Source organism: Canis lupus, chromosome 4 (assembly GCF_003254725.2).
Source record: "Canis lupus dingo isolate Sandy chromosome 4, ASM325472v2, whole genome shotgun sequence".
NCBI lineage: Eukaryota > Metazoa > Chordata > Mammalia > Carnivora > Canidae > Canis > Canis lupus.
In genome coordinates this window covers 27,271,981-27,299,389 of record NC_064246.1, presented here as the reverse complement: position 1 = coordinate 27,299,389, position 27,409 = coordinate 27,271,981, and the positions used below count along the sequence as shown (strand labels likewise).

At 43.9% G+C, this 27,409-nt stretch overlaps 1 protein-coding gene across 22 annotated transcripts in view; it reads left to right on the top strand.

The window, feature by feature from the left end:
* The window catches only part of KCNMA1 (potassium calcium-activated channel subfamily M alpha 1), a 717,863-nt gene that overhangs the window by 631,644 nt on the left and 58,810 nt on the right, over window positions 1-27,409 (top strand). For all 22 annotated transcript variants that reach the window (XM_049109051.1, XM_049109052.1, XM_049109053.1 and 19 more), the window contains 3 exons: window positions 3,400-3,523; window positions 7,747-7,971; window positions 11,441-11,633. In XM_049109051.1, the coding sequence (XP_048965008.1) occupies window positions 3,400-3,523; window positions 7,747-7,971; window positions 11,441-11,633 (542 nt within the window). The remainder of the gene's footprint in view (window positions 1-3,399; window positions 3,524-7,746; window positions 7,972-11,440; window positions 11,634-27,409) is intronic.

The following is a 27,409-nucleotide window of genomic DNA, read 5'->3' as shown; positions in this document are numbered from 1 at the left end:
AGGAACACTCATGGTCCTTCATGGAACTCTAAAGTCATCAGTCTTTATTTCTTCTGATCTCCCATCATTGCTCTGACAACATTTCTAGAGTTACTTAATGACCACTGGCCTTTGGATTCCCAGAAGTGGCCCAGAAGGATTTCCAGAATCCTTCTACCCACCTCTTTCTCAGCGAGAGAACAGTACCTCAAGGCTTGAAGGTCTTCTAGGTTCAACTAACATTTACAATGAAATCTCTGTATTCCAGCTTTTCTGGAATGTCTCAAATGATGAGAAATCCACTCTCTTGGGAAACAACTCATGTCATTTTTTTAAAACCCTTTCCATTTTTATAACATTCTTCATGTTTGGAAACTTGATTTTTGTTCTATCTAAATTCCACACATGGTTCTTAACCTGCTCCCAATCAGTCATATGCAATCAATGGAGTCCATCTTCCATTTGAGGACCACAATGGCACATCAGAGGACTGGCTACTGTGACTGGCCTGAGTCTTCTATACCTCAGATTGGGCAATACCACAGCCAACATCATCAGCTATGGTTTGGGGTGCCATCCTTGGGCTCATATAGGCCTCCAGGACACTAAAATAAGCTGAGATTCCTCCTCATTTCTAGGGATCAGATAAAATGTTACCTTCTCTGGGCAGCCTTCCTTAATGTTACTCAAATACCAGGCAATTAACAGCTTCTTTGTTGGTATTCTCATGCCACCTTGTGTGCTATAACACTCATCACAGTGTATCACAACTCTTGATTGACGTTTTCTCTCTCTTGCTATATTATGACCCTCTCTTTGACTAGGGACTGCATCCTAATCATCAGGGTAGTCTCCATTCCTGGATCAAAATAGAAAATTCATGTTTATTGGCTGCTTTGATGATTCAAGAAATCAAAGTTCAAAGTCCAGGTATCAATGACTGGTCAGAAAAGGAACTATTTTTGTTTGGGGAGACTTTTTAATGGTCCTAAGATCAGACCCTTTGAGGGAAATCCTGGGTAATACATTTAAATTATCCAGGCCAGGGTGAGAGGTGTGTGGGGAGTACAGACTGCAGCATGACATACCACTGAGACTTCTCAGGTGCTTCTGGATATTACAGTGCCAATCATGGCTTGCAACCCTAGTGTCAAATTACACCTGAAACTACTATAACATTGTATGTCAACTACACTTCAAGAATAAATAAGATTTTTTAAAGAAGAAATTATACCTGCTTTCCCCAGACCCTCACCCCAGTTAATGAGGCTTGACATTAAACAACTGTCTTTTCTCTTCTCATTGAGGGATGACTGATCATCAGGCTTGTTTATTTACTTTTCTAAGATGAGGGTTGGAGGTATTATAGGCAAGTTTCAAGCCCCTTTGAGATAATACTCCCTCTCTAACCAATAAACTGGGCAAGAGAATTTGAAGCTGGGTCTATTTCTTTAGAGAAAATTTATTAAGATCCTCTTGCAACTAAAATATATTCTTCTAGGGCTGGGAAGACTTCATTCTGGTATTTTCTGAAATCTCTTTGGTGGTTTCTAACCACCTACCTATCACAGATGGTTAGATATCCTATCACAGATGGATATCTATGAAAACTATTAAAGATTCTTCAAGGACAAAAAAAAAAATCAAAAGTTGCTCTTGCTCTGATCTGTGACCTGTTCTTAGGAGCAACTGCCTTTTTTATTCCAGCATTTTTGACTGAGTTCAGTATTTGAAAGGTGGCCTGGTGGTTTACAACACCTAAAGATCTCCCAACAGCTCAGCTACTGAGATGCTATTCCAAGGTGGATTGTTTTTCTCTTTTGAAGATTAGATATGACAGTTCCTATAGTAATCTAGCATGTTTGTTGAAGATAACTTTGCAGAATTGCTCACATGGTATTTGTCATTTGGTATAGCCTAAAAGCAAATTCTCAGAAATAAATAAATGCAGTGAGAATTTTCCCATCTTAAGTCGGGGTGGAGTGAATACCGGGGGCAGGGGGAACAGTTCATGATAGGTATCCTAATATCCCAAAAGCTTAGTTCTAGGGCTGTGGATCATGTAGGAGAGATTTCTGTCCCACTTTCTATGTAGTGGACATATAAATGAGAAGTGTCAGAGAAATTTCAGAGGGAAAAATACTAAAAACTAAGTAGTCACCCACTGATGCTTAAAATAAATCATATAAAGGTAAAATCACTTTATAATAAGTTTTTGGAATTCGAACCTTTTTATATTTTCTATCTTGAATTGGTGATATTATTTAGGAAAGATAATTCCCCTGCAAGGACAGGTAGATATGCCCGTGACAGTGTCCTAATTATATGTGGTCAATGTTGTAGAAACCTAAAAGACCTCCCCCCAATTGAGATATGGAATCGCTATCAGAGATGGAATAGGACAATGAATATGACCCAAGATGTAGGAGTATGTTTCTTATGCTGTGAACCTGTTAGACCTGCCTGATTTTATTGTAATTCCTAAGATTGTTGGTAAGGCTTTGCCAGTCCACTGGAGGGGAGGCCTCTGCAGCAGCATTGTTCCTCTCCACCAGTAAACAAGGCAAGAGGATGAATTCAAGACAAGTTTATTAAGATGCGTCTGAGCTTGAGCTCTCATCCAAGGAAGGCTATAGTTGGGAGGTGCAGTGGGGGTGGGGGGAGACCGTCATTGGATGGTGAGTGCAAATACAGTTGTCAAGGCAAGGAGAGAGGGTGTTGTTTAGTATTGAAATCATGTATTCCAGATGTGGGCATTTGGTAGTCAATCTGCTCTGAAGTGACATGCTGCTGAATCTTTAAAGGGCTTCAGCCGGGGAGAGCAAAATCTGATTGGGCAAATTGCTAAAATATTTAAAGTGCAGCCTGTTAAAGCTTTTACTGCGAAGAGCATCACGTCAGAAGTTGTAGTCAGAAAGAGCAAGTAATTGGCTTTCCATCCTCATGCCAGTCAGTCAGCATGAGGCTCTATTCCTATTCCTTCCTCTTCATTGCCAATGCTAATAACAACCCTTTGGTCTGAGTGTGTGTGTGTGTGTGCGTGCGTGCGCACTGCGTGCGCATGCCCACTCACGTGTGTGTGCATGCGCGCGCACACATGCACACACTGGGGAGACTGGATGGTTGGTAAAATGAGAATTGGAGGGAGAGGTATCCATGAAAGGAGGCTAAGTCCACAAAATGACATGAAGATCATTTTAGAGAATTACTAGATGATAAAGGTAGCCTGCATTTCCAGGTGATTGTGATGGTTGGGGCAGTTGTCCTTTAAAGAAGGGGTTCTGCAAACCAAAGAATGGCCTTCAGTGGTGGCCACTTACCACGTGTCTTTCAACTCCTCTGAGATATTACACAGGGGGCACTTTCCGTTTATAATTCATTACATTTTCCACTTAGGTTTTCTTGTCATTTTCTCCCCAGGCATGACCCCTTGTTAATTCCTGGCAATGATCAGATTGACAACATGGACTCCAACGTGAAGAAGTACGATTCTACTGGCATGTTTCACTGGTGTGCACCCAAGGAGATAGAGAAAGTCATTCTGGTGAGTGGCGGGCCACAGAATCCGTGCTATCCACTTCTGTCCCAAACTACCATGGCCAGGAATGAGGTTTCTCTAACTGGCTGGTGGGATGATAGGGTCCCTGGGCCTAATTATTTTTGATAACGAAAATTTGGGACACAGACTGAAGCAACTGGAACTCCTATCAGAATATGAGCCAAGGATGTTATTTTTAATCTCTGAATATTTATTGGCTCGTTACAATATGGGGTGGTCATGTGCTGTGTAGAAGGCACCATGGGAGGCAGTATGTATGTAATTCCTATGGATGTGGCTGTGCTTGACCTCTTTACACTTCAGTTCTCTTATCTGTGAGAAGATGGGATGAGAATGACCCTAACTGCTAGGGTGGTAGTGAAGAGTAAAACCCACAGGGGACTCAATAAAGTTACTTATTATTATTAAATGCTTTGAAGAGATATGAATGCTACCAATATAATAAATAATATTTTTTGTTTATAACAATGTCTTGTCTTCTTCTAGATAATAGCCTTGCATATTTGGGATCCTTCTTAGCACATGATGCAAAATGAATTTGCTGATGACAGCGATGAGCCATGGGTCCACCTCAGACAAGTGGGGGCTGAGAGCCCTATTTCATGGTTAGGTCATCTCAGTAGCAGCAGTAGGCTGCTTCTGGTCTCTCTTAGGAATGTCAGCCTATATAACAATCCATTCTACTCTGTGGACTTGTCCTGTTAACAGCTTTAGGTTTTAATGCCCACATCAGCTTCCCTACAGTTTATTGTCCTGCTAATCCATGAAAAATGGATTAATAATCAGGAAGGTCAAATGGAAGAGTTCTTTTTCCTTTATGCCTTCTCATTGCAGATTGCTGTGCCCTGCTTCTTTATGTCAGCCAGGAAAATCCTATCACTTCTGATGTCATGGCCACCCTTCTCAGAAAAGAGCTGTCCCAGTTCCTCAGAATGACTTCATACTCTAATCCACTAGATTTTTTCCCTGTGTTTTTATCTGAATGTGTCTATGTGTGTGTGTTCTCAGTTTAATGATAATCAAGCAATTAAGAGCCAATACAGGGTTGTTCTAGAGGCTGTCTTGGAGGTGTGAATGTTGCAGACAAAAGCACGGAGAGTCAGAATTCTCAAGAAACAGCTATTGTCCAATTTTCCAAGAGCGCAAATGGTTCTAATCACAAAGGTGCTCCGTGTATTTACATCCTGATGTATTCACTGCACTTTTGCCCTGTTGATCCAAACTCAGACTGGCGCTACCCATTTAGAGCCGGTAAAGGGCTGGTATCAAATCTGGAATCCAGAGTTTTAATGGCTTACCTCTATTCCTGAAGAGTGTATGGCTAATTGACATCCAAACAAAGTCCCTTCTGGCATGAAAGAGTTTAAGGAAGTGAGTTACTGCTTCTGTCATCTGAAAAATAACATCGTTTAACAAAACATTTATAATAGGCCATTTATGTGCTAGGTGCTGCTCTTGTCACTAGGGGTACAGCCCCTGACAATGACTGCTGTCATAGAGCTTATGTTCTAGGAAAGGCAAAGAGAAGATATGCAGGTGAACAACTGAATATAGGAAAACAGTTCAGACACTGATACAGTGCTATGAAGACAATCAAGGAGGGCCATGGGCCAGAAAGGGACCCAGGAGGTGTTATTTAGACAGTGTGGTCCAAGAAGCCTCCTCCAAAGTCACACTGGAGCAGAGATGAGAATGCTCAGAAGAGCCAGCCATGTGAAGATGCTTTGGGGTTGCATGCATCCACTGGGGGCTAACTAACTGCCCTGGGGGCTAGAAAATATGAAGTAGCCTCAATCTTGAGGAAATGGTCATCTAATTAGAAGACATAAAATGCAGCCAAGAAATAATATATTTAATGCTGCGTGTTATGAGGCACAAAATGCTATTCACATCTAGGGGAGAAGGACTAGGATGCATCTGACTGGCCAGGGGAGTCTTAGTGGATGCACACAGATTGTGCTTTGAAGGGTTTAAGGCCACAAAGGCCCAGCTTGGGCTAGGCCTTCAAGGATGTGTAGGAAGCAGAGGATTGTGCATGTGAGTAGTTGTTCCGTTGGGTCCTAAGCCTGACAGAATCAGACTCTAGGAACTGGGATCTTGACAGGATTCTGTAGGTGACGTTACTATGGCTGGTCTAAGGATTGATGTATTGGTCCCCAGAGCTAAGCTCCTATGGTCAGCCACTTTGTTAGCTGGAGCCTTTCCCACCTCCCAGTGTCACACTCCAGCCCCTAATCTGGACCCAGTTTGTATTCCTCAGGCTCACTGAAGAGAGCTTGACTCCCTGGTGACCTGGCCAATTAAAAGGAATTAGAGGGCACCTGGGTGGCTCAGTCCGTTGAGTGTCTGCCTTGGGCTTGGGTCATGATCCCAGCCTGAATCAGGCTCCCTGCTCAGCGGGGAGCTTACTTCTCCCTCACCCTCTGCCCCTCTCTCACCCCCTCCCCACTTGTGCTCTCAGCTAGCTCTGGTACTCTCTCTCTCAAATAAATAAATACAATCTTTAAACAAAATAAAAGTAATGAGAAACCCCATCACAGCATACTGTAGACCAGTTGATGCTCTACTAGTGGTATCCAGGCATTCAGACTTCCAAACAGCCAACTAACTAACTTTAACTCTTCTCCATGAAGCAGGGATGTGGGATGTTGACTTCCCAGTGGGTCCTCCTTGATCACCATTTCTAAGACATTCTTACAGCCCCTGTCTTAGGTGTTCTGTACTATTGCAGAGGGAAACTGATCATGGTGACAGCCCCTGCTTTATTCTAACGATCGGGGCGTGAAAGCTAGCTGCTTCTCCTCCTTGGGGGTTACTGTAATAACCCTGACATTGTCGTGAATTGTAATATTGGCATTTAAACAATCAATACACCAGTCAATTCTAGGGATTAAATCAAGCAGTCTGATATGTGCAGTGGACATTAATATGCCTCCCCCTAAAGCATTGTAAGTCACATGGGGCCATCCAGGCATGCAGTGGATGGATAGAGAGGAAGGAAGGCAAGAATGGGAGGTATTGGAGAAGCGTCCAGAAGGAGGAGCAGAGAAAGACCCACTAACTGGCCTCCTCCTGTGTTGCTCTCTTCACTAATATAGTGAGCAAAAGGCAGTGGCTTCCTGCTTGCATAGGAAGCTGGGGTCCTCTACTCACTAGAGTGACTTTATTCATTCATTTGAAATCAAGCCTAGGGTTGGGGGAAGCCATGGGCTTGTTGCTCTTGCTGACCAATCTCTCAATCCTTTTAGTTACTCTCTGGGAGTCTTCCTCTGATGACATACACAGTGGGCCACTCCAGGCATGTCCCTGGAAACCACAAAGCAGCAGTGGACAGGGGTCAGCAGACTCTGGAAAGGGTCATATAATAAATGAGTTAGATCTTGCTGGCCATACAGTCATTGTCAAGCTAATCAGGTCTGCTAATCAGGTCTGCTGCTGTAATGTAACCACAGCCGTAGGCAATACCTAAATGAATAAGATTGACTATGTTGCAATAAAATTTCATCAGAATTTGAATTTTATATATTTTTCACATATTATGAAATCTTCTATCATTTTTTTCCAACCATTTTAAAATGTAAAAACCAATCTTGCCTCACTGACCATGGACATACAGTAGCAGATTATAGACCAAGTTTGGCCTGTGGGTCATAGTTTGCCAGCTCCTGGCCTAGGATGTCCTGGTCTACCTACTGATGTAATGATGTAGTATGAAACCCCATTGGTGAGTCCAGAACTCAAAACTCAAACTTCTCAAGCTGAGACTGGCATAGATCTTACCATTTTATCATCATTTCAGCAAGAGAGCCAAAAGAGGCAGCTTAGCTTATTGACAATTTCACGGAAACGAAGACTCCTCTTTCTAAACAACATAAATATTGCTATTCCTTCTTATTTTTCCTCCTAATAATCATCAGGAAAGACCACCAGCTCATATGTATTATGGCATAACTTTCTTAAATCTTTGTCGAAGAAGACATCGTTATGTGTGGACATATGTTTATATATGTTTATTACACCAGTACGATGCATACACACATACTCAAATTATAAATATATATGACATGTCTGTAACATGGATGAAATTTTTAAAAAGCACGCAGAAAGCACTCAACAAATGTTTATCTTTATGAAGGTGATTTTTAAAAAATCATTACCACCACCTTGAGGTCTTTTCTTCAATGCTGGTGCACTTCTCCCTGTTGCAGACTCGCAGTGAAGCCGCCATGACCGTCCTGAGCGGCCACGTGGTGGTCTGCATCTTTGGCGACGTCAGCTCAGCCCTGATTGGCCTCCGGAACCTGGTAATGCCGCTCCGTGCCAGCAACTTTCATTACCACGAGCTCAAGCACATCGTGTTTGTGGGCTCCATTGAGTACCTCAAGCGGGAATGGGAGACGCTTCACAACTTCCCCAAAGTGTCCATATTGCCTGTAAGTCCAAGATCATGTTATTGATGCTTTTTCCTTCTTTTCATTCACAAAAGAAAATCCCAGATGGATATAATAGTTGTAGCTTTGATCAAGCATCTGCTTCTTCATCTGGTTATGGGCCTGAGGACTCAGCCCTTCCCCTGTGCTCTGTCTAGGAATATCTAAACCCTGGGAGACCTTATTAAAAGGAATTTGCAGCCAAGATCAGCTGCTCATCAAGCATGAAGTTAGCTGGTATCAAGTGCATTACCATATCAGTGTCTATATACTCTGTCCTGCCTACCCTAAACCTAGCGCTTTGAGATATTATGATGCTTATAGCAAAATTTACTCATGGAACTACTTTTATCATTGTACTTATGACACTATTAGTGCTTCTGTAAATCTTGGACCTAACACTTTCTGTTTTTAACTAAGTGGATTTAACAGAGTTCTTTCTCCATTCTTGCTGTACAGAAGGCCAACCCCTTCTGCTGGCCACTCCCTGCCTCCCATTCACTTAGAAGCCTAGCACTGTTTTCATGTGTGCATGCACATATGTGCTTGTGCTATTCTTGAGTTAAAAAAATGCTAGGACCCAAATCTAAAAAGAACAGTTTAGGACATTCCACAATGTAGAGTAAGGATGTGGGATGTATGGCTTGGGAGTCATTTAATTACTTCCTAACCATTAATCAATATGCTTTTCGTAAACTTTTAAACAATTCTAGGTTCAGTACACTTATTTAGTAAGCACATGTCGTTAAGAAGAGTCACCTGAAGAAAAAAAAAATAGTCATATGCATAGAAGAACATAAAAAGATATGTACCTTGCTAGTTTCTGTCATGATGGATTTGATTATGTATTTCCACAATTGTCTTCCTACGTGTGCTTTTCCACATGGTCCCCTGGGGACACACGGACTGGGGTCTAAAAGTATTTTGTAAAGAGCTTATTATTTTACTGGGCTACACAAGTCTGTGTGTCTATGTGTGTGTGTGTGTGTGTGTGTGTACATGTGCATGTGTGTGGTGTTTGTGTGTGGAGTGTTGGGTGTGTGTGTAATGTTTGGTGTGTGGGTGCATGCTGTGTGTATATATATGTGTGTTTCTGTCTGTGTGCCCTTGTGTACGTGTACTCACCTGCTGGTATGTATACAAATAAGCTCTCGTGTTTGCAGGTCCTTTATAAACCCTCCAAAATTTAGTGCACTCAAGCACACTATATTGACACAACGTGGGCCTTCATCTATGTCTTCATATATTTCATGGTTTAAACAGTGCCCTACATCTGAAGCCAGCCCAAAGAAACATGATGTTTCTAAGCATGTCATTGTATTTCTTGAGTTTTGAAATCATGTGTATATAACTGTGCATGGATTGTCTTACATCACAATTACTGCTGGATTCCTTACAAGGTGAAAATTAAAAGAATATAGATGTAGGCAATTGAGGCTTAGGCACTGGGAAAATGATTCAAGAAGTTGGTCTGACTTATTTTGTACCAAGAGATCCCTGGAAAAGAGGGATTCTTCTCCTCTCAAAAGATACTGCTTCCAGAGCCTGGAACTAGTAGCTTCCCAGCCCCATAGCACTAAATGCCTCCTCCTCCATACTACCACTTTGCAGCAGCATCTTGGGGGCTGAGAGCAGAATCATGACTCTCGTTGGGTCATAAAAGGGGATCGATGGTCTCATTATGTGCAGCCAAATTCCATCATCCCAAGGCCCCTTCCTTCTCCAGGAGGGAGAATGAGAGGAAGGTATCCAGGGATGGATGTGGTTGGCCGACCTTCTCCCACTACAGTCGGTGAGTTGAAGGCAACTCAAATCTCCATGTAGGCCAAGCATACACTGGGTTCAGGCTGGAGAACCAAGTATGTAGACTCCAAAATGATGCCTTATGGCCCCTGGGGAGCCCTGACATAGGATGGCCTGGTGGGTTCTGCTATGGTTTCTCCTAGGGACACAGAGCATGTGGAGGTCACCCCCTCCCCTCCAATACTAATCCCTCTATTCCACTTGAGCTTACATTCTTCACCTCTCTGTCATCACCTCCTTGTTCTGTTTTTTTTTTCCTCCCTCACTGCTTTCTGTTGTTATGGAATTTTAAAAAAATCTGTTTACTGGCTTATTTATTTTTAATTATACCAGTAATATACAAATACATTCTTGTTATAAAATATTCAAACAAGATAGAGGTATATAAACTCAAAACCTTTTTCCTTTACCCCCCAATCTTATTCTCCTCCCTAGAGGCAATTACTATTATCAGTTTGTGTATATTTTCCCTGAAATCTCTCTCTGAATGTACATGCATTTATAAGTTTATTCACGAATATACAGTTTTATTTTGTGAGTTTCTTTTTACATAAATGAAATCATACTTTTTTGAGTTATCTAGAACTTGTTTTTTGTGTGTGTATGTTTTTTCCTGTCACTTATCCCTGTCACTTATTTTAGAGATCCTTCCAAGGCTATGCCTACGTGGAGAACTGTCTTGGTCTCTCAACCTGCTGCATAGACTCCCCTTGAATGTATGTCCAGTGGTATTTTTAACCACTCCTAGGTGTTGGCCAATTAGGTGATTTTCTTGTTTTTTTTTTTTTTCATTAAAAATTTTTTTTGTTGTTTTTTTAGAGAGGGAGAGAAAAGGGAGGGGGTACTTGGAAGGAGAGGGAGAGAGAGAATCTTAAACAGGCTCCATGCCCAGTGTGGAGCCAAGCGCAGGACACAATCTCACGACCCCAAGAACATGCCCTGAGCCGAAACCAAGAGCCGGATGCTTAACTGACTAAGCCACGTAGGCGTCCCTCTTGTGTTTGTTTTTTCTTGCTGAAAAAATACAATAAAATTACATGACTTGAAGCTGAACTCCTTTTCCCCTTCGCTTTGCAAGATTCACATTCCTTCCAACCCTCCCACATCCGCTAGGTTGAGCAGCACCATCAGCCTCCCACCCCCCAACCCCCATCTCATCACACAGTGCTCACTGGCTATTTCCCCTTGGCTGCATTGGAAATTCTAGTTGGAGCTGCTGTTTTTGCCCGAGACAGAAGTGACCTGCTATTAAATAAACAGGCATTTGAAACCCACCCCCTCGTTACGTTCTGAAAGCCAGAGGTTGCCACAGGACAGTTTCTTAAATCAAGACAATTTCCAGGCAAGAAAAAGATGTAGAACCCTGGCATTATTCCTCTCCCTCGTTTGTTAGCAACGGCTTGATTGAGTGGGGAGAGCAAGCCTGAAATGCCGCCATCAGCACCGACTACCCTTTAGATTAGCACACAGCTCCTATTCCCTTGAACGTAGTTAGGCCAGCTTAATGTCAAGGCATAAAAAAGATACTTGTTAAATAATTTCCCAAAGCTCTGGCTCAATGTTTAATTTGTTTTTATTTTTTTCCCCTCTTTCCCTCTCGTGCCTCGGTCTCACTTTTGCTTTTCTTCTTCTTCTTCTTTTTTTTTTTTTTCTTTCCTCTATGCCAAAGGGTACGCCATTAAGTCGGGCTGATTTAAGGGCCGTCAACATCAACCTCTGTGACATGTGCGTTATCCTGTCAGCCAATCAGAATAATATTGATGATACTTCGCTGCAGGACAAGGAATGCATCTTGGCGTCACTCAACATCAAATCTATGCAGTTTGATGACAGCATCGGGGTCTTGCAGGCTAATTCCCAAGGTAAGGACAGCCTGTAATACTTCTCTGCTGTGCCTGCGGGGGACAGGGGCTGGCAAGAGGGATATCCTTCACTCAGTAATTCAAAGAGGCTCACATCAGCCTGCCTGGCAGTGAAACCCACGGTTGCTGGGATGGCTTTGAAAGGGGCATCTGCTGCCTCTTCTTACCATCGTGGGAAGCGGGCTTGAGACCTGAACACCCACACTCAGAATAGGCTCCCACCCCAGAGAGGAAAGCGGTCTTTCAATTGCCATCCCCTTCGTCTTCCCAAACAGTGGCTTTATGACCAGGGTTACCTGCTAAAAGTCAGGCACTGGAGAGATGCTGGCTGAACAATTCCTAATGTTTCTCTCCAGTTTATATTTTTGCCATTGACCTATGTTAAGCTTTGCCATTGTTATAGCTGCGTGGGGATGTTAAGCTTTGCCTTGTTATATGCTGACCTATGGGATGGTGACCCTTGGACAGTGGGGACGACAAGGACACAGAAAATCATTCAGCAAGAGGTGTTGCTCATCAGCCCACACATTCTCTACAGGAGGCATGACGGAGCTAAATGATCCACATCTGCTTTCTCCGCTCTGCCCCCATGTTCCTTGTCATTTACTCTGGGATCCTGGGCAGAGAGCTGCTAGTGGAGATGTCATCCAGAAGTCTCAGAGAGGCAGCACAGCAAAACATCGTAACAAACAGCCTCACTAATCAGGGCCCTGGGAGGATGGGGTGTGAGGCGTTTGTGCAGGCTTGGCTGTGAATCCCAGGATCATTGCCACAAGTGTTCTACTGGAGGGGTGGCACTGGGGGCCTGATGGGGGCCTGAGTCCCATCAGCCCAGGACCAAAGGCGTAGGGAGCACGGCCCATGGAATCCTCTTCTCCACACAGTTCTGGCCTGCGTCTGCCAATGAGAGCGAGGCACAGGGACGATCTGGAATCTGGAAGGGGAAGGAGGCCCTGGTTCTTTGGAGGCAGTGACAGTCAGACCCTGAGCAGATGTGAGGTTCAAAGCAGCTCTTAGGGGAGCTTTCTGAGCATCACCGGCTTTGCTGCCAGGGACTGATGTGGGTGTGTATGGACTTCTTGAAGTTGCCTTCAGGTCTACAGCGCCTCCTGTGGAAATTTCCACCTGCTGCTGCAAGTGAAACAGGCCAGTGGTGGCCTCTGATTTTTTTCTTGTAGCCCTTCCAGGGGTTGCATCAATGTCTAATTTTCTTCATACTTAGAATAGAGTGGCTTCTAGTCTTTTCTTTTTTTTCTTTCTTTTCTTTTTTATAGTTCAAGTAAGTTAACATATTGGTTTCAGGAGTAGAATGTGCTGATTCATCACTTTACATATAATACCCAGTGCTCATCCCAATAAGTGCCCTCCTTAATGCCCATCCCCCAGTTACCCCATCCCCCCACTTCCCCTCCAGCAACTCTGTTTGTTCTCTTAACCATGGAGTCTCTGTGGTTTGCTTCCCTCTCTGTTTTTATCTTACTTTATTTTTCCTTCCCTTACCCTATGCTCATCTGTTTCATTTCTTAAATTCCACATATGAATGAAATCATATATTTGTCTTTTTCTGACTGACTTATTTTACTTAGCATAATACACTCTAGGTCAACCCATGTTGTTGCAAATGGCAAGATTTCATTCTTTTTGATGGCTGAGTAATAGTCCATTGTAGGTATATACCATATATTCTTTATCTATTCATCAGTCGATGGACATTTGGGCTGTTCCCATAGTTTGGCTATTGTTGCTAGTGCATCTATAAACATTGGGGTGCATGTGCCCCTTCCAATCAGCACTTTTGTATCCTTTGGGTAAATACCTAGTAGTGCAATTGCTGGGTAGTAGAGTCACTCTATTTGTAACTTCTTGAGGAACCTCCATACTGTTATCCAGAGTGACTGCACCAGCTTGCATTCCCACCAGCAGCATAAGAGGGTTCCTCTTTCTCTGCATCCTCACCAACATCTGTTGTTTCCCGAGTTGTTCATTTTCACTTTTCTGACCAGTGTGAGGTGGTATCTCTTTGTAGTACTGACTTGTATTCCCTTGATGATGAGTGATGTTGACCATTTTTTCATGTGTTCTGTTAGATGGGCTTGATGTGACCCTGACTGAAATAGTCGGAAGCTGGGTTTGACCTCTCCACTCTGCCATCCTCTGCCCCTCCCCTACATCTAAATCTTGGTCTCCACTTGCTCAGCTGGGCCGCGGGCCAGAACAACAGGTCAAGGAACTGAATGAGAGTCTTATCTACACAGCTCTGTACTAGGGAGCCAGAGCCTACCTCCTACCCTGCCTGTTCCGGGAGTGTGGGTGACAAAGGATATGAGAAGACAGTAAGCTGACCCTCTAGGAAGAAGAAGAGGCAAGCCACCATTTGGTTCCTGCCTTTCAGTACTTGTTCCATGTGTGTCTCCTGACTCTGGCCCAGCATGGGCATCCCCTGAGGATCTCGTTAGAAATGCAGACTCTCATGCCCACCTCAAACCTACTGGATCAGAATCTGCATTCTAACAGAGTCCCCAGGTGACTCTTGTTCACTGCTGTAAGGCATAATAATCTGCACGCTAACAAAACCTGGTCCAGTGAACACGCTGACCAACCCGATTAGACGCTCCTCTTCTCGTGGCAGGAGCTAGCAAGGGGAATGGAAAGAAATGGAAGCAGGAGAAGCACTCCCTTGGGGCGGAGGAGATAGAACTGAGCGGGAGGGGCAAGAAAACACTCCCTCTCCCCAACATGTCTATTTTCTCCCAATTCAGTAACTGTGATTGTCAAGGTCCACAGATCAGAGTCTCAGTGCATAATTGAGTTACATCTGCGTGTGATGCGGGTGTTCCTTCCAGGTCTCATAGACCAGATCCCAGCCTCTCAGATTCTATATGATGGCCAAAGTGGTAAAAATGCTTCCCCTCCCCTCTGCACATACCCATTTCTCCAAAGCCTTCTTTAACATTTTTTGCATAGAAATAAGCAAGGAAAGTAGGTTTTGGTGGGAGAAAAGGAAAAAAGGAAAGGGAGCTTGTTTTTCTTGCAAGAAAAGAGAAGGGCACTCCTTTCATCCACCACCCCCCCAAACACACACACACACACACACATCCCCAAAGAAGGCAGAGGATGTATCCTCTGGCCAGTGACCATTTTCAGACTCGTGGTCAGCGGTGGAGTAGAGCCCATGGCTGCCAGCAGCCAGCAAGCAGTCTTTTCTGCTCTCAGTGAGAGACTGCCAGAACCATAGGCACACCGAGCCCACATTTCCCCTTGTTTTCTTATTTTGTCTCTTATTCTCTTGTCCTTGGTTTCTGACACTCTCCTCTGGGGACACTCTGACTTTCCAAAGTGGTGGCCATAAGCACAAGAAGTGACTTTCTCTCTGATAGGCGAGTGCTCTGTGTTCACCTTGGGCGGCTCATCATGGAGCCCCCTCCCTGGGTTCGTCCGAGCCCATGGGACCAGAGGGAGAAACTAGGTTTCCCTGCCACTGTCTCTCCTTGAGACCCTTTTGACCAGCTGGAATGCTCATTGGCTTCAGATATTCTCACTGCCCTTCATCTGCGCATTTGTCATGACCACGCTCCAGGTGGATCAGAATTACAGAGCACAAAATGGATTTCGTGCTACTCTTTTCATTGGGGAAGCAAATCTAACTTCCCCCGAGTGATAATGACATAGATTTCTGGCTACTGCTGCCCACCTTTCATCACGATGTATTATTCTGTAGTCTTTATGAAACGTTATCCTTTGCTTTGTCTTGAGAGCTGTGTTACCATCTCTCCAGAGCTTGACAGGACAGAAATATGGACTCAGGACAAACCTGTGTGCTTTGGAGCCAAAGTATCCATGCATTTTTAGGGAAAGTTTTTCTAACATGATACAGTGTAACATGAAAACTGTGTCTTACCATTGGGGAGGTAGAGTCTTTGTTGAAATTTGTGTTCAGACACTTGCTGCTGTGCATTACTTGGTCTCTGAGACCAACAAAACCCCCTTTTCCCTCTTCTCTCTTCACAGTGCCTTTGATGTCACTGTTCTAGCCCACATGGTGTCAGAACTGACCCAGCCTAGGGATTCTGGACCAGACACTTTCTGAAAGATCTGAGATGTGATGCCTAGTTGTCAAAAACAATTACGGAGAAAGGTGGCATACCCTATGCTGGATGGTATATCCAATGTGACACTTGGGTCTATGAGATGCAGTTTTAATATACAGCAGGCAAGACTGCGGTGACAATTATATAAATCAGGTGAAGCTGCTTCTTGCTGGTCAGCAAACATCAGCTCAGAACCACTTTACAGCTCTTTACCAGCAACTAAGTGCCTTTATTTACAGAGCGCCTGTCACTTCCCTTTGGCTGGAGAGCTGGTGTATTATTTAGCACGCATTTATCTGGGGAAAACATTTCAATTTAAATCAACTGGTACAACAGTGGCTCTTGCCAGACTGTTTCCCTGTGGTTCTAAAAGACAAGAACTGAGTGTGATCTTGAAAGGGAGGGTGCGCAGAGGAAGAAAGGGTCCATTCTCAGAGAGCCACTTGAGTCAGTACCTGAAAAGAGGGAGCATGTGATTGAGTTTCCCTTTGTGCTTTTGTATCACATTATGAAATGAGCATTTTATAGTTTCTTCCTGGTTAGCCTTCTACTGAGGATAAATATTCAGGGAAAGAAAGAAGAATAAATGAGTGCCCACTATACATTGGGCACTCTAAAAGCCCAGAACACAAAGATGACTTGGATTCAGACACTCACTATCCTTGAGGGGTTCAGGTGAATGGAGGAGGTACCCCCATAAACAGTTACAGTGCAAGGAGACAAGGACAAGGCTAGAAATACAAAAGCACGGAAGGCTCCTCATTTTATATGTTTTGAGGAGTTGAGAAAGCTTCCAAGAAGAGGTGATGTTTGTGGATGAGTTGAATGCATGTGGCTATTGAGCACTTGAAATGTGGCTGGTGTGACTAAGGTACTGCTTTTTTCCCCCTTCTATTTAGTTTAATAAATCTAAATTATAAATACAGGCATGTGGCTAGTGGCTACCATATTGGACAGGGCGGATCTAGAGCTTAGGCATGTTGCCTTGTTAAGTGCTGTGTTGACAGGAAGATGATGATTAAATCCATCTTTTAAAAAGATAACAGGGAAGGATGTGAGCATGGATTAGATGCAGAAGGAGATGGCAACATAAGCTATGTGTGGAGACAGCTGCAGTAGACTTCACGGGATGGATGAGCACTGACAGGACAGCTATAGTGGTGTTAGTCACAAGGGCAAAGCAGAAATTGAGGTGGATTTGAAACAGAAAAGATGGCCCATTGAAGGCCGGTTGGATGGGAAGGAGGTTTGAATGAGCAAGGATGAGGAGTTGGTAATGGCTACTGGGTGGATATAAAAGTGATGAAATAAGCCAAGGACTCGGGAGGAGAAATAGGCTTGTGGCCAATGGTAAAGAATTTGGTCCTGGTCCATTTGAGTTGAAAGTAGGATACTTAACAAGATATCTAACAAGACATACAAACATACAGCTAGCTTTAGGGATAAAGTTAGCTTTAAAATTACAGACTTGGAAATCATTGGTGATGGACAGCGTATAGGCCTTGAGTGTGGTTATTTCTAGGGTGAAAAGGCAGAACTAAGAGAAAAGGGCCAAACCTGGAACCTCAAAAATGTCAACACTGAAGGGACAAATGGAGGAAGAGAATCCAGCGAAAGGGGCCAAGGGCAAAAACCAAAAGAAGTAAGAGGGGACGCTGTCAAAGGTAAAGGGGAAGAGAGTTGAATAAATTCCAAGTAGCAATTTAGACTGTATTCTAACTATTTGTTGATACCTGTGTTTCCTTGAGCAGACTATGAGCTCTTTGAGAGGCAAGGACTCTCCTTTTGCTCATCTTTGTGTCCCCAGTGCCTTTAGCACGGGATCTGACATAGAGGTGACATGCCACAAGAATTTGTTGGGCTGACTGATGTGAAAGGAAGCGTTGATTAGCACTGTCAGATACTACAAAAAAGTCAAATAGATTAGGTCCTAAAAATGGCAATGGTGCATTTGACCCTTAGGAAGTTGTTAATGAACTTGGCAAGAACAGTTGAGTAACTTGTTGCCAGTAGAAGCTGGCATTCAGGGGTCTAAAGCACTAATGGGAGGTGAGAATTTGAAACCATATATTACTCCTTCAAGTGCTGATAGGGAGAGAAAGAGAGTATTTCAGAGGATCTTGTCAAAGAAAAGATTTCCTTTGTGTTTTTAGAATGCCAAGAAAGATACCATATTTATTGGGTACAGTAGACTGAGATGAAACCCCACTGAGAGGTCAAGTTTGAAGCTTTATGAGAGAGTTGTTAAATGATAAAGAGGAGAACAGAGACAAGCCGGAGAAGATGATATGGCCTTGAAAAGGAGAAGGAATGACTCTCATCCCTCTGGGATGGAAGGCTAGATGAGGAAGTTCATGAAGCCAGAGGAAGCTCAATCTGATGGTTCTACTTCCTTCATAAAGCAGCCAGGTTGGTTTTCCTTGAGGATCTAAGGAGCTGGGACAGCTGGGATGGGGAATTAATGGTGATAAAGGTTCAGAGCAGACATTATGGTATACATGTAGGGGAGATGACTGGAGTGAGATGAGAGCATGAGTGAGCATCAGTAAGGGCCAGCTGTGGTTGGAATTACAAAGGTGCCATGATGCTGGTCAACACAGCTCTGTGATTTTTCTCTGCAGTTCTGGACAAAAACAGCAGAAAATGTACAAAATGGCTTTAGTTTGGGATGGAGATTCAGAGGAGGTTAAGGATCCTGTGGAGCTGTTGAGAGAATATTATAATGAGTGGGCACCAGGTCTAAGGTGGTAGATGGACAAGGCAAACTGGTGTTGGGGCTTAGAGACTGAGAAGCCATACAAAGCAGGAAATAAATCCCCATGAGGTCAAAGAACAAGATGTGAAGCAAAGGCGTGGGAGAGCTGGGTGTGGGAGGTTTGATCTGAGAAAGGAAGATGTGATGATCTCAGAGAACAAAATATTTCTTGCAGAGCCAGAGCAGAGCTTGGTGGTATTATGTTGAAAACAGTTCATCTGCATGAGGATTCTGAGTCCAAATCCTCTGACTCTGGCGAGCACCACCAGTAGCACCAGCACCAACAAGAGCTGTAATAATGATGCTGATGTTCATGAACATTTGCCACCATCCTGTGGTAGGCATTTTGCCAAATGAGATGATATGCATTTCTTAGATCACTGGTTTTCACCCTTGGCTGCACACTGTGTTCATCTGAGAAACTTCTAAAAAATATTGCTGAGTCACAGCTCAGCAGCTGTGGTTTAATTGGTCTGGGGTACAACCTGGACATTAGAAGTTTTATAAACTACCAGATGCTGCCATGTGTGGCCGGGGCTAGGAACCACTGCCCAAGCTGGTCCTCAGAGGAGGTGTATGTGGTAAGGAGGTTACCATTTCAATCGGAAAGAAGAGAAAACCAAGCTTTGAGGAGTGAGATAATAGTTAAACTGGGGCCTCCTGGTCTCTCAGAGATCCCAAACTTTAAACTATTTTACATCTTTAGGACAATGCTGTTGGCTCAGTTTGTTGGTCTGCCTTCTTTCTTTCTTTCCTATTTTCTCTTTTCATTAGCTTCCCCAGAGTAAAGAGGCTTACATGGAGAGAAAGGGGGTAGGGGATGTGCTGGAGACCAGGCTCTGGTTTCTGCCAACTGTTTGCATTTGCCGTCTTATCTCTGTCATATGTGTCATGATGATAAGTGAAGGATATTGCCCAGTGGACAGGCCTTCTTCCTGACCACGGCTTTTGAGAAAGAGCCATGCAGAGATTCAGGACCACGCTGCCACTAAACAGCAACATCGCTCACCCCCCAGAGCCAGCCATGTGCTCCCCTCAAGAGCTTGGGTTCCTTTAAGAAGATGGGACATGTGTATTTCAACTTTGGGGTTAAATTTGGACGTTGGTGTTCAGGTTCCTCTGTGGTTATTCCCTTCCCTGTCATATGCTCCACACAACTCAGATTCATGCCACCTGTTCTGAAGGTATCAATATAATTCCACAAACTCTTATTAACCACCTGTTGTGTGCCCAGACTGTGCCTGGCAGGCATTGCTGGGGAGACAGGGGTGCATGAACCACATTCCCAGTCCTTCCAACCTCCTATGCAGATGTGTAGCTCTGCTTCCGAATGCCGGTCCATCACCAGGAAAGAATTACTATCTATGGAGGCCAACATGGGACAGGAAGAGAGAGTGGGTTTGAGAGACGCTTTGAAAAATGCATAGGATTTCAGCAGGTGGAAACAAATAGAGCCGATGCAGTCAGAGAAAAGAATAGAAGTAAGGGGGCAGGGGTACCCGGAGATGTGTTTAAGAGACAGTGATGAGTACAATTTGGCTGGAATACAGGGTATGTGTAAGGCATCTGGGAGACCCGAGACAGAAATTTACATTAGGCATTGAGGGATTTTTTTAAAATTTTGAGCTATAAAGCTATAAACAATTCAGCAGGCACTGGGGAGCTACAGCAGGTTTCAGTGTAAGAGAGTGATGGGATCGGACCTGAGCTTCAGGGTGATTGATTGTTTAGAGCGGAGGAGAGGATGCAGGGGTCTGGGTAGGAACTGTGGTTATCCGGGAGACCAGGAGCCTTGAACTGGAGACGTAGTAGACGTATAACACATTGTGTGAGCGTGACCTTCCTTCTCAGAGATGTTTCATGGGAAGAGGCCTCGGCATGGGGGGCCTGGCTATGGGAGAAAGTGGTGTTGGTAGTGGTGGGTTCTCGCCAGAGCTCATTTCTCATTTGGCAGAAAACCCCAGTGGCTATGAAAGGCAGATGAGATGGGTGGAGATGAAGTCCTACATCCGGGAGAGGGTCACAGCTAAGTCCGCCCCCCTGCTTGTGCCCTATGAGTGGAGTAGAGCCTCGAGGAGAGGTCTGAGGAAAAAGAGGTGAAAGGCAGAAAGATGAAGAGCACCCTAGAAAGGGCAGAGGGAAATGTTGGCAGAAGCAGAGAAACCACAAGCTAAGCTGGGCTCCCCATTTCCCAAGGGACAGAGGAACATATGTCACAAACCCAGAGTGAATGTCCCCTGGCTGCTTTTCACAGCTCTATGTTTATTTTTCTATATCCTAGGCCTCTTTATAGCCACCAAGTTAAAAAAATATTATACAATGGCTTACACAAACACACCAGTAGGTACGCAAGCATGTATGTGTGTGCATACCAGCACACCTCCATGTGGGCACACACACACACACACACACACACACGTTCCTCCAGCCCCCTGTGACCCTCAGCCACAGTGACACTAACTGATACCCACACATGAACAGATGCTCTCTGTTGTCTGCATTTCAACAAAGGTTAAGAGCCTCAAGTAGGGGATGACATTTTTCTTTGGAGGAATGGCCATGGTCCTTGGAGAGACAGCATTAATTGCGGGCATAGGGCATCTCCTAAAGTCTGAGATTTCTTTTACTGTTCCAAAAGAAGAAAATGTGACTTCTCTTTTATCTTTGGGGGAGGCTGTGGATTAGGACCTCGAAATTATTGGATGGCGGAAGTCAGGATTCGAAAGGACCTTCCCAACCTGGCACTTCAGGACAAAACCCACAGGATGGAATGTAATGAAGACCCCTGGGCGTTAGGTTTCAAGTCATCTGTGAAGACAGGCAGCCGAAACCTTGTTGATAGAAGTATAATTTATTTTGAGTAGTGGTTGTTTCATCCTGGTCGGTCTGAGAGGAAGCATGTTAGGAGCTACAAAGGTTTGAGAGGAAGAACTAACAAACTCAAGGCTGCCACCAACGGGATGGTCAGAATGGGAAAATGCTGGGACAAGCTGTCACTTGCCAAGCAGTTAAGAGAACAGGGGGTAGTGGACTGAAAGGGCCTTTTGGTCTTCTGCTCCGTTGGAAAAACCAGGACCGATGGCTAACGATTAAGGAGAACCAGATTTTAGCCCCACATAAGGAAGACATTTCCAGAACAGAATGGACTGCCTGAAAATGTAGTGAGCATTCTGTTACCACGTGTCCATATACCAAGGGAAAGTTACTGACATGGTCTTTGTGATGAGAGGGACATTGGGTCAGATGAGTTCTCTGGTCCCTTATAACTGAGGGTGTCTGGTATTTTCCTTACTTTTATTACACAGGGATCTGTGTTTTCAATGATCTACATTCTTACTCCAGAGGGAGCGCTATGACGTTTGGTGGGATTGGGGTTATAACTGGGTCTTTTAGTGGAAGCTTTCACGTCCTTCCAGAATGACACTGTCTCCAGGAGGCAGTGGGTGAGCAGCTGCACATCTGGCTTTTCTGTTAATTTAACAGAAACTCCCATGTCACCCTCAGCATCTCTCCTTCCCAGTGTTACCCCTTTGTGTCCTCCCTCCCAGCCTCCCCCCTGCACACCCAGGCCGCCCTCCAGCCCCCCACCCCACAAACGTACCTATATACACATATCCTCACACACATCCTCCCTGAAACCAGAGAAGCACTTTTTTTTTTTTCAGCTGCTCCCACACAACGCTCGTTGCCACAATATTCTCCCTTAATTCTGAAAGGGTGGTGGCGGAGAAGTCATTTCTCTCTACCCACCAAATGAACAAAGCTCTGTGCTAAAATATTTTTCTTCAGTTGTAACTGAAACTGCTGTTGGCTTCAGTCCCCCAAACCAGAAAGACAATTATACTTAACTGTTTAGAGATTTATAAATACCACGCTGGAGTAGCCTCCAGGTAGTAACTTTAGATACCCAGCCCAATAATTTTCTTTTATTGGTTTGTGATTTAGATCTTATTTTGAGTCCTCTATAATAAGAGTAGTACATTTCATTAAAAGAGCTTACTAACCAATAAAGAAAATCTGGCTTAGGGCTGGAGTAGGTCTCCCGTACGGAGAGGGGCCGGCCCTGGTGCACCTCCTCGGTGGACATGACAAGACTAATCTCAGCACAGGGGTGCACATGTATGTCGGCACAGCAGCATGTGCGGCTGCTTTCTAAATGACTTCAACTTGGGAGAATTTTTCCTACACAGCATATTTTACCACATGAAGGATCCTCTTAAGACGGCCCTTCACTATTCTGATAATAGATTCCCAGCGATGAGAACAAGGAGACACAGACCCAGGAATAATTGTAACAAGAGGCTGGAAAGCCTGAGCTCCTTGCTGAACCTGTGCAGGTTTTTCGGCCTTCTGTCAATGAGGATCTTAATAAAAACGGACACCACCCACCCCCAAAAAATCACCTTTTCCTTCCAACTGCATGCAGAACAGATTCAGTTCCCCACTCGGGCTGTGCCCAGCTTGGGACAATGGCAGTGAAAGGAAATCTTAGAGTTAGAGACAGAAAACAGATGTGGGGTGGTGCTGGTGTTGGGCCCAGCTCCTTGTCCTCACATCAGGCTTTCCTCCTTAAAACTTGCATGTGGTGTTCATGCTTCTTTTTAAGAATTGTAAGCTTTTTTTCAGGTGAGTCATGCACCAGGCACTTTCATATGCAATATCTCATTTAATCTTCCCAATGACTGTTTAGGACAGAGGTCATTTATCTCCATTTTACAGATGAGAAAACTAAGGCTCAGGAAAATTCAGCAACCTGCCCAAAGTCTCATAGCTTGTCAAGAGCACATGGAGTTGATTCCAAAGCCTGTGCTTTCTTCACCATATCAATCAGCTCCATAAAGGAGACAAGTATTATTCTTTCAAGAATAGGCCTGAATCTGTACATCTGCTTTTAAGAGTCCTGGAAGCATCCCTGGGTATGCTCAACTTCTTGCACTCAGGGACTAAAGTTTTTTGTTTTGGGTTTTTTTTTTTTTTTTTTTAATGTTCTTGGTCTACGAATCCCCATTTTGTAGGTCCCTGGCCCTCCTTGTCCCAACAGTCAGAGACACTGGGATTCTCTTGGTCCCAGTCTTCCTTGCTACAAGATCTAGACAAACAGGAGTAGAGTTGAGAGACGTATGAAGAGCTCTGTTTTGCCTGCCTCTGTGAGCAGCTTAATTTGTTGGAGCAATTTTTCCCTGTTAGTATAGATTTGATTTTTGGAGCTGTCAGTATGAGGTTGGAAAGTTTGGGACTCTGGTATCACTCTCTGTTGTCCAGACACTTACAAAATATTTCCAGGTTTTATTGATCCATCCCACTCTCCAAGTGGAAGTTTCCATAAAAAGCAGTAGGTGAGAATAAACAGACCACTCGAGCCCCCAAAGCCTAGGATTTCAGGTGGTGTGTTATCCTCGGAAAATGGTCCAGATAAATTGTCCTTTGGAGGCAAAGTGTGGTTCTATAATCAAAGAAAAGTAAAAGAAGTCTTGTCATCCTATGGGCTCTCTAAGGCTCCTGATGAGATTTTGGATAAGGATGAGTCAATCAAGTGTTCTTTTCCTGAACATTACTTTGGTTTATACCCCATGGCTGAGGTTCGCGTTCCCACTCTTTCCATGGTCATGCTGTCTTGGAGCTAATGGGATCCACAGGCAGAAATGACATAGACATATAAAATAAATTATATGGCACAACTTGAACACACACACTTAACAACACAGGGTCTGGAACATTCCGGAGTACCTTGCAAAATGCATGGAGTGACAAAACTCATTTGTAATTTTCTGAGGCATAAGTTTAATCCACATGTTGTGAAGATTAACACGTGAGCCGAGAGCCAGCAAACGAGCCTAACCAATCATCCAATGGATTTCTGTCTTTATCCATCTATTTATAACCAAAAACTCATACAAAGTCTTCCAACCTTTATTTCTTTTCTTAAAAAGTGCCCTGCAGAGAAACCAACTGATTTATAAGTGATTCAGTTCTGGATTTATAGAATATTTAATAGTATGAGTGGTCCTTACGTATTTGAATTATACTTCATGGAATGTTCTGATGGAAGTCATCCCCCAAATTCTAGGAAAGCAGTGTAGGAGTCATTGAGCCTCTTGTTGCATAGCTCCAGTAAAGAGTTTCTACCAGATATAAGAGCCACATGGATGTCCCCACACAGTGTGTCATGAGAAGGCAGAGACTGCTTTGGGCTGTGGTGTTGGGGGCAGGGGCTGTAGAGTAAGCGGAGTTGAATTTGAATCTAGGAATGATTATCGATAAGTAAAGGGGTTGTAGGCAGGTGAAGAGGCTGAGGCTGAGTGAGAGAAGGCTTGTAAGCAAGAAGGGCCAAGTGTAGTGTAACAGAGGGGCACATGGCTATGTGTCTCCTGATGATAGAACAGAGGGACCTTAAAGGTCTCAGAGGAAAGAATTATAGGTGAGATCATTGTTGACCTGGATAGGCTCTCGAAACAACGGCCTGGTCTATCATCTCACTGATTTCCCCACTCCCACCAACCATCAGGAATATATTCATATTCATATATATGAATAAATAATATATAAATATATAATATATATTCATATACATATGAATATATTTAATATATACAGCACCTCACACCTGGTGGAAGCTTGTAGAAGTTTGTGGAGTGAGCAAATGCAAGATTTAATCCCAATATCTGTTGTTTGTAGTCTGTGCTGACTTCGTTTGACCTCAAATGAGATAAAGCAGCTGGATACTTTGTTAAATACCACATCCTTTCCTTCCAGGCTCTAGTCACTCTCCATTCATTTGACTGTTGGGCACCAGGCAAGGGCTACAAAGATCCGGGACATTGAACTTGTCAGACTCATCCGGACATTCTTTAGTAAATTACCCCAGTCCTTTCACCTTCGCTAATAGCTCCCAGTCCTCAGCCTTTCACTGGGCTCATTGCAGGTGCTCTTGCCTGAGGAGGCTGTGGGATTGAGACCTCCAAAGTTCAATGAAGGGCAGAAGCCATCTCTGCTTTCTGCTCCAGGGAGCTTAGAATGGTTTCTGAGAGCTTTCTTGGCCATGTGGAGATGGACATTTCCCTTACAGCAGACTAGCCAGTGGCACCCGAACACCTGGGCAGCAAGAATTCAGCAGATGGGTTTTGTCGCTCTAATTTATGATGGTGCATCACATATGGGGCTGTCAAAGTGATGACACAATCATGTAGGGTCAGGAACCAGGTTCTAAATCCTCCTTGTGGCTGTCAATGTGTTATTTGACTTTGGATGAACACTCTATGATTTCATTTCTTCATCTATAAAGTAAGGTCTGTTCCAGTGGCCCCACCTAAGTACCCTGAGGGATCATGTGTGGATCTAAATAGATGATGGCTGTAGAGGAGTTTTGTAAAACATCAACAGCTGTAGAAACAGGATTGCTGTCAAGTTTAATGCTGGTGTGTAGCAGGGAGCATGGATTTGAATGTGAGACCTGCCACCTACGAGGCCTGGGCAAACTACTTAACCTCTCTGTACCTCAGTTTTCTCTGAAAATACAAATTGCACCTGGCTTATCAGATTGCTCTGAGAAGTCAATAGGACATAGGGTTTTCTGTATTCCATCCAATATCTTTACATGTGTCAGAGAAAGTCACTCCTTTCCAAGACACGTTACTTCCATCTGTTGAAAAGTGTTCATAATATGATTGTGTTTGAACAATACACTTGTCTACTATCTGCTTTGAAAAGAATATTAAAATAAATATGAAAATATACCATGTCCATGGTATGAATGGTGCCTACTTAGAGGACCTTCGCAACCACAGATGGCATCCCTGAATGAGTAGACGTAAAGCACTTAGTAACTGGGATGTAGTTAGAGATCAAGCAATGTTAGCTATTTTGTTTTTATTTTTTTCGGATAGTTTTACTATTTTCTTTCACTCAGTCCCCCAAAATAACAAATAGCAAGATAGGGTTATCCATGTGTACCAAGCAGCCAGGAGGTTGATTCTGCTTGTCAGTAGACATGCATAGAACACAAATAATAGTGGCAACCAAAACATCTTTGGGAGGGGGAAAACTGGATATAGTAGATTGACAGAAGTCTACAGAGTTGATGAGGAAAACCTGCTGATTGACAGTGCCCACTGAAATGGCCCCTCCATAGGCAGGCAAGTGTGGCACCACACAGGGGGGCTTCTCTGAAAAGCAGAGAGGCTAGGCCTCAGACAGCTCATTGAAACTATCCTGGGTTGCTACTGGCAGAGAAGGGCCCATGCTGCTCCAGCTAAATGATAGGTGACACCTCTCTTCCCACCTTGGCCGCCTTCTTCTTCTTCTTCTTCTTCTTCTTCTTCTTCTTCTTCTAATAATAATAATAATAATAATAATAATAATAATAATAATTTTTTATGGCCCTAAACCAGGAGACCTGGGGAACTTCCAGTTTTTAATTAGGGAAGGGATCTTGGATCCCTTTAAGTACCTAATAAAATGATGGATCTTCTCTTAGCCCCTCCCCTTAGCTCCCTCTAGTTGTATGCAGAAATATTTGCATACAGGTTCAACAAGTTTGCCCTAGCCCATGGGTTTTCCACCTTAGCTGAACACATTGCAATCAACCAGGGGACTTTTAAACCTCACCCAAGCCACATCTCCGAGCAATTAAACCAGACTCTGGCAACAGAGATTCCACGGTGCAGCCTGAGTTGAGAAGCACAGACCTAGCCTCTTCTTTACTCAAGGTAACCGTCTATGACTCTCCTCTGGGGCTGCTGATTCAGTAAGCTTACATCTCCATGGGAACTGGCAGCAGCCTCCCAAGGGTGCTTGTGGGGAAGTTTGCAAGACATGTAATGCACACTATAAAAATGCAAGTTCTATGAGAAATGAACTTTGACTCATGCACTTCCAGGTGGTTCCCAACCATGGGAGTGCACGGGAGAGGTCAAGGCAGGTGGGTGCAGGTAGTT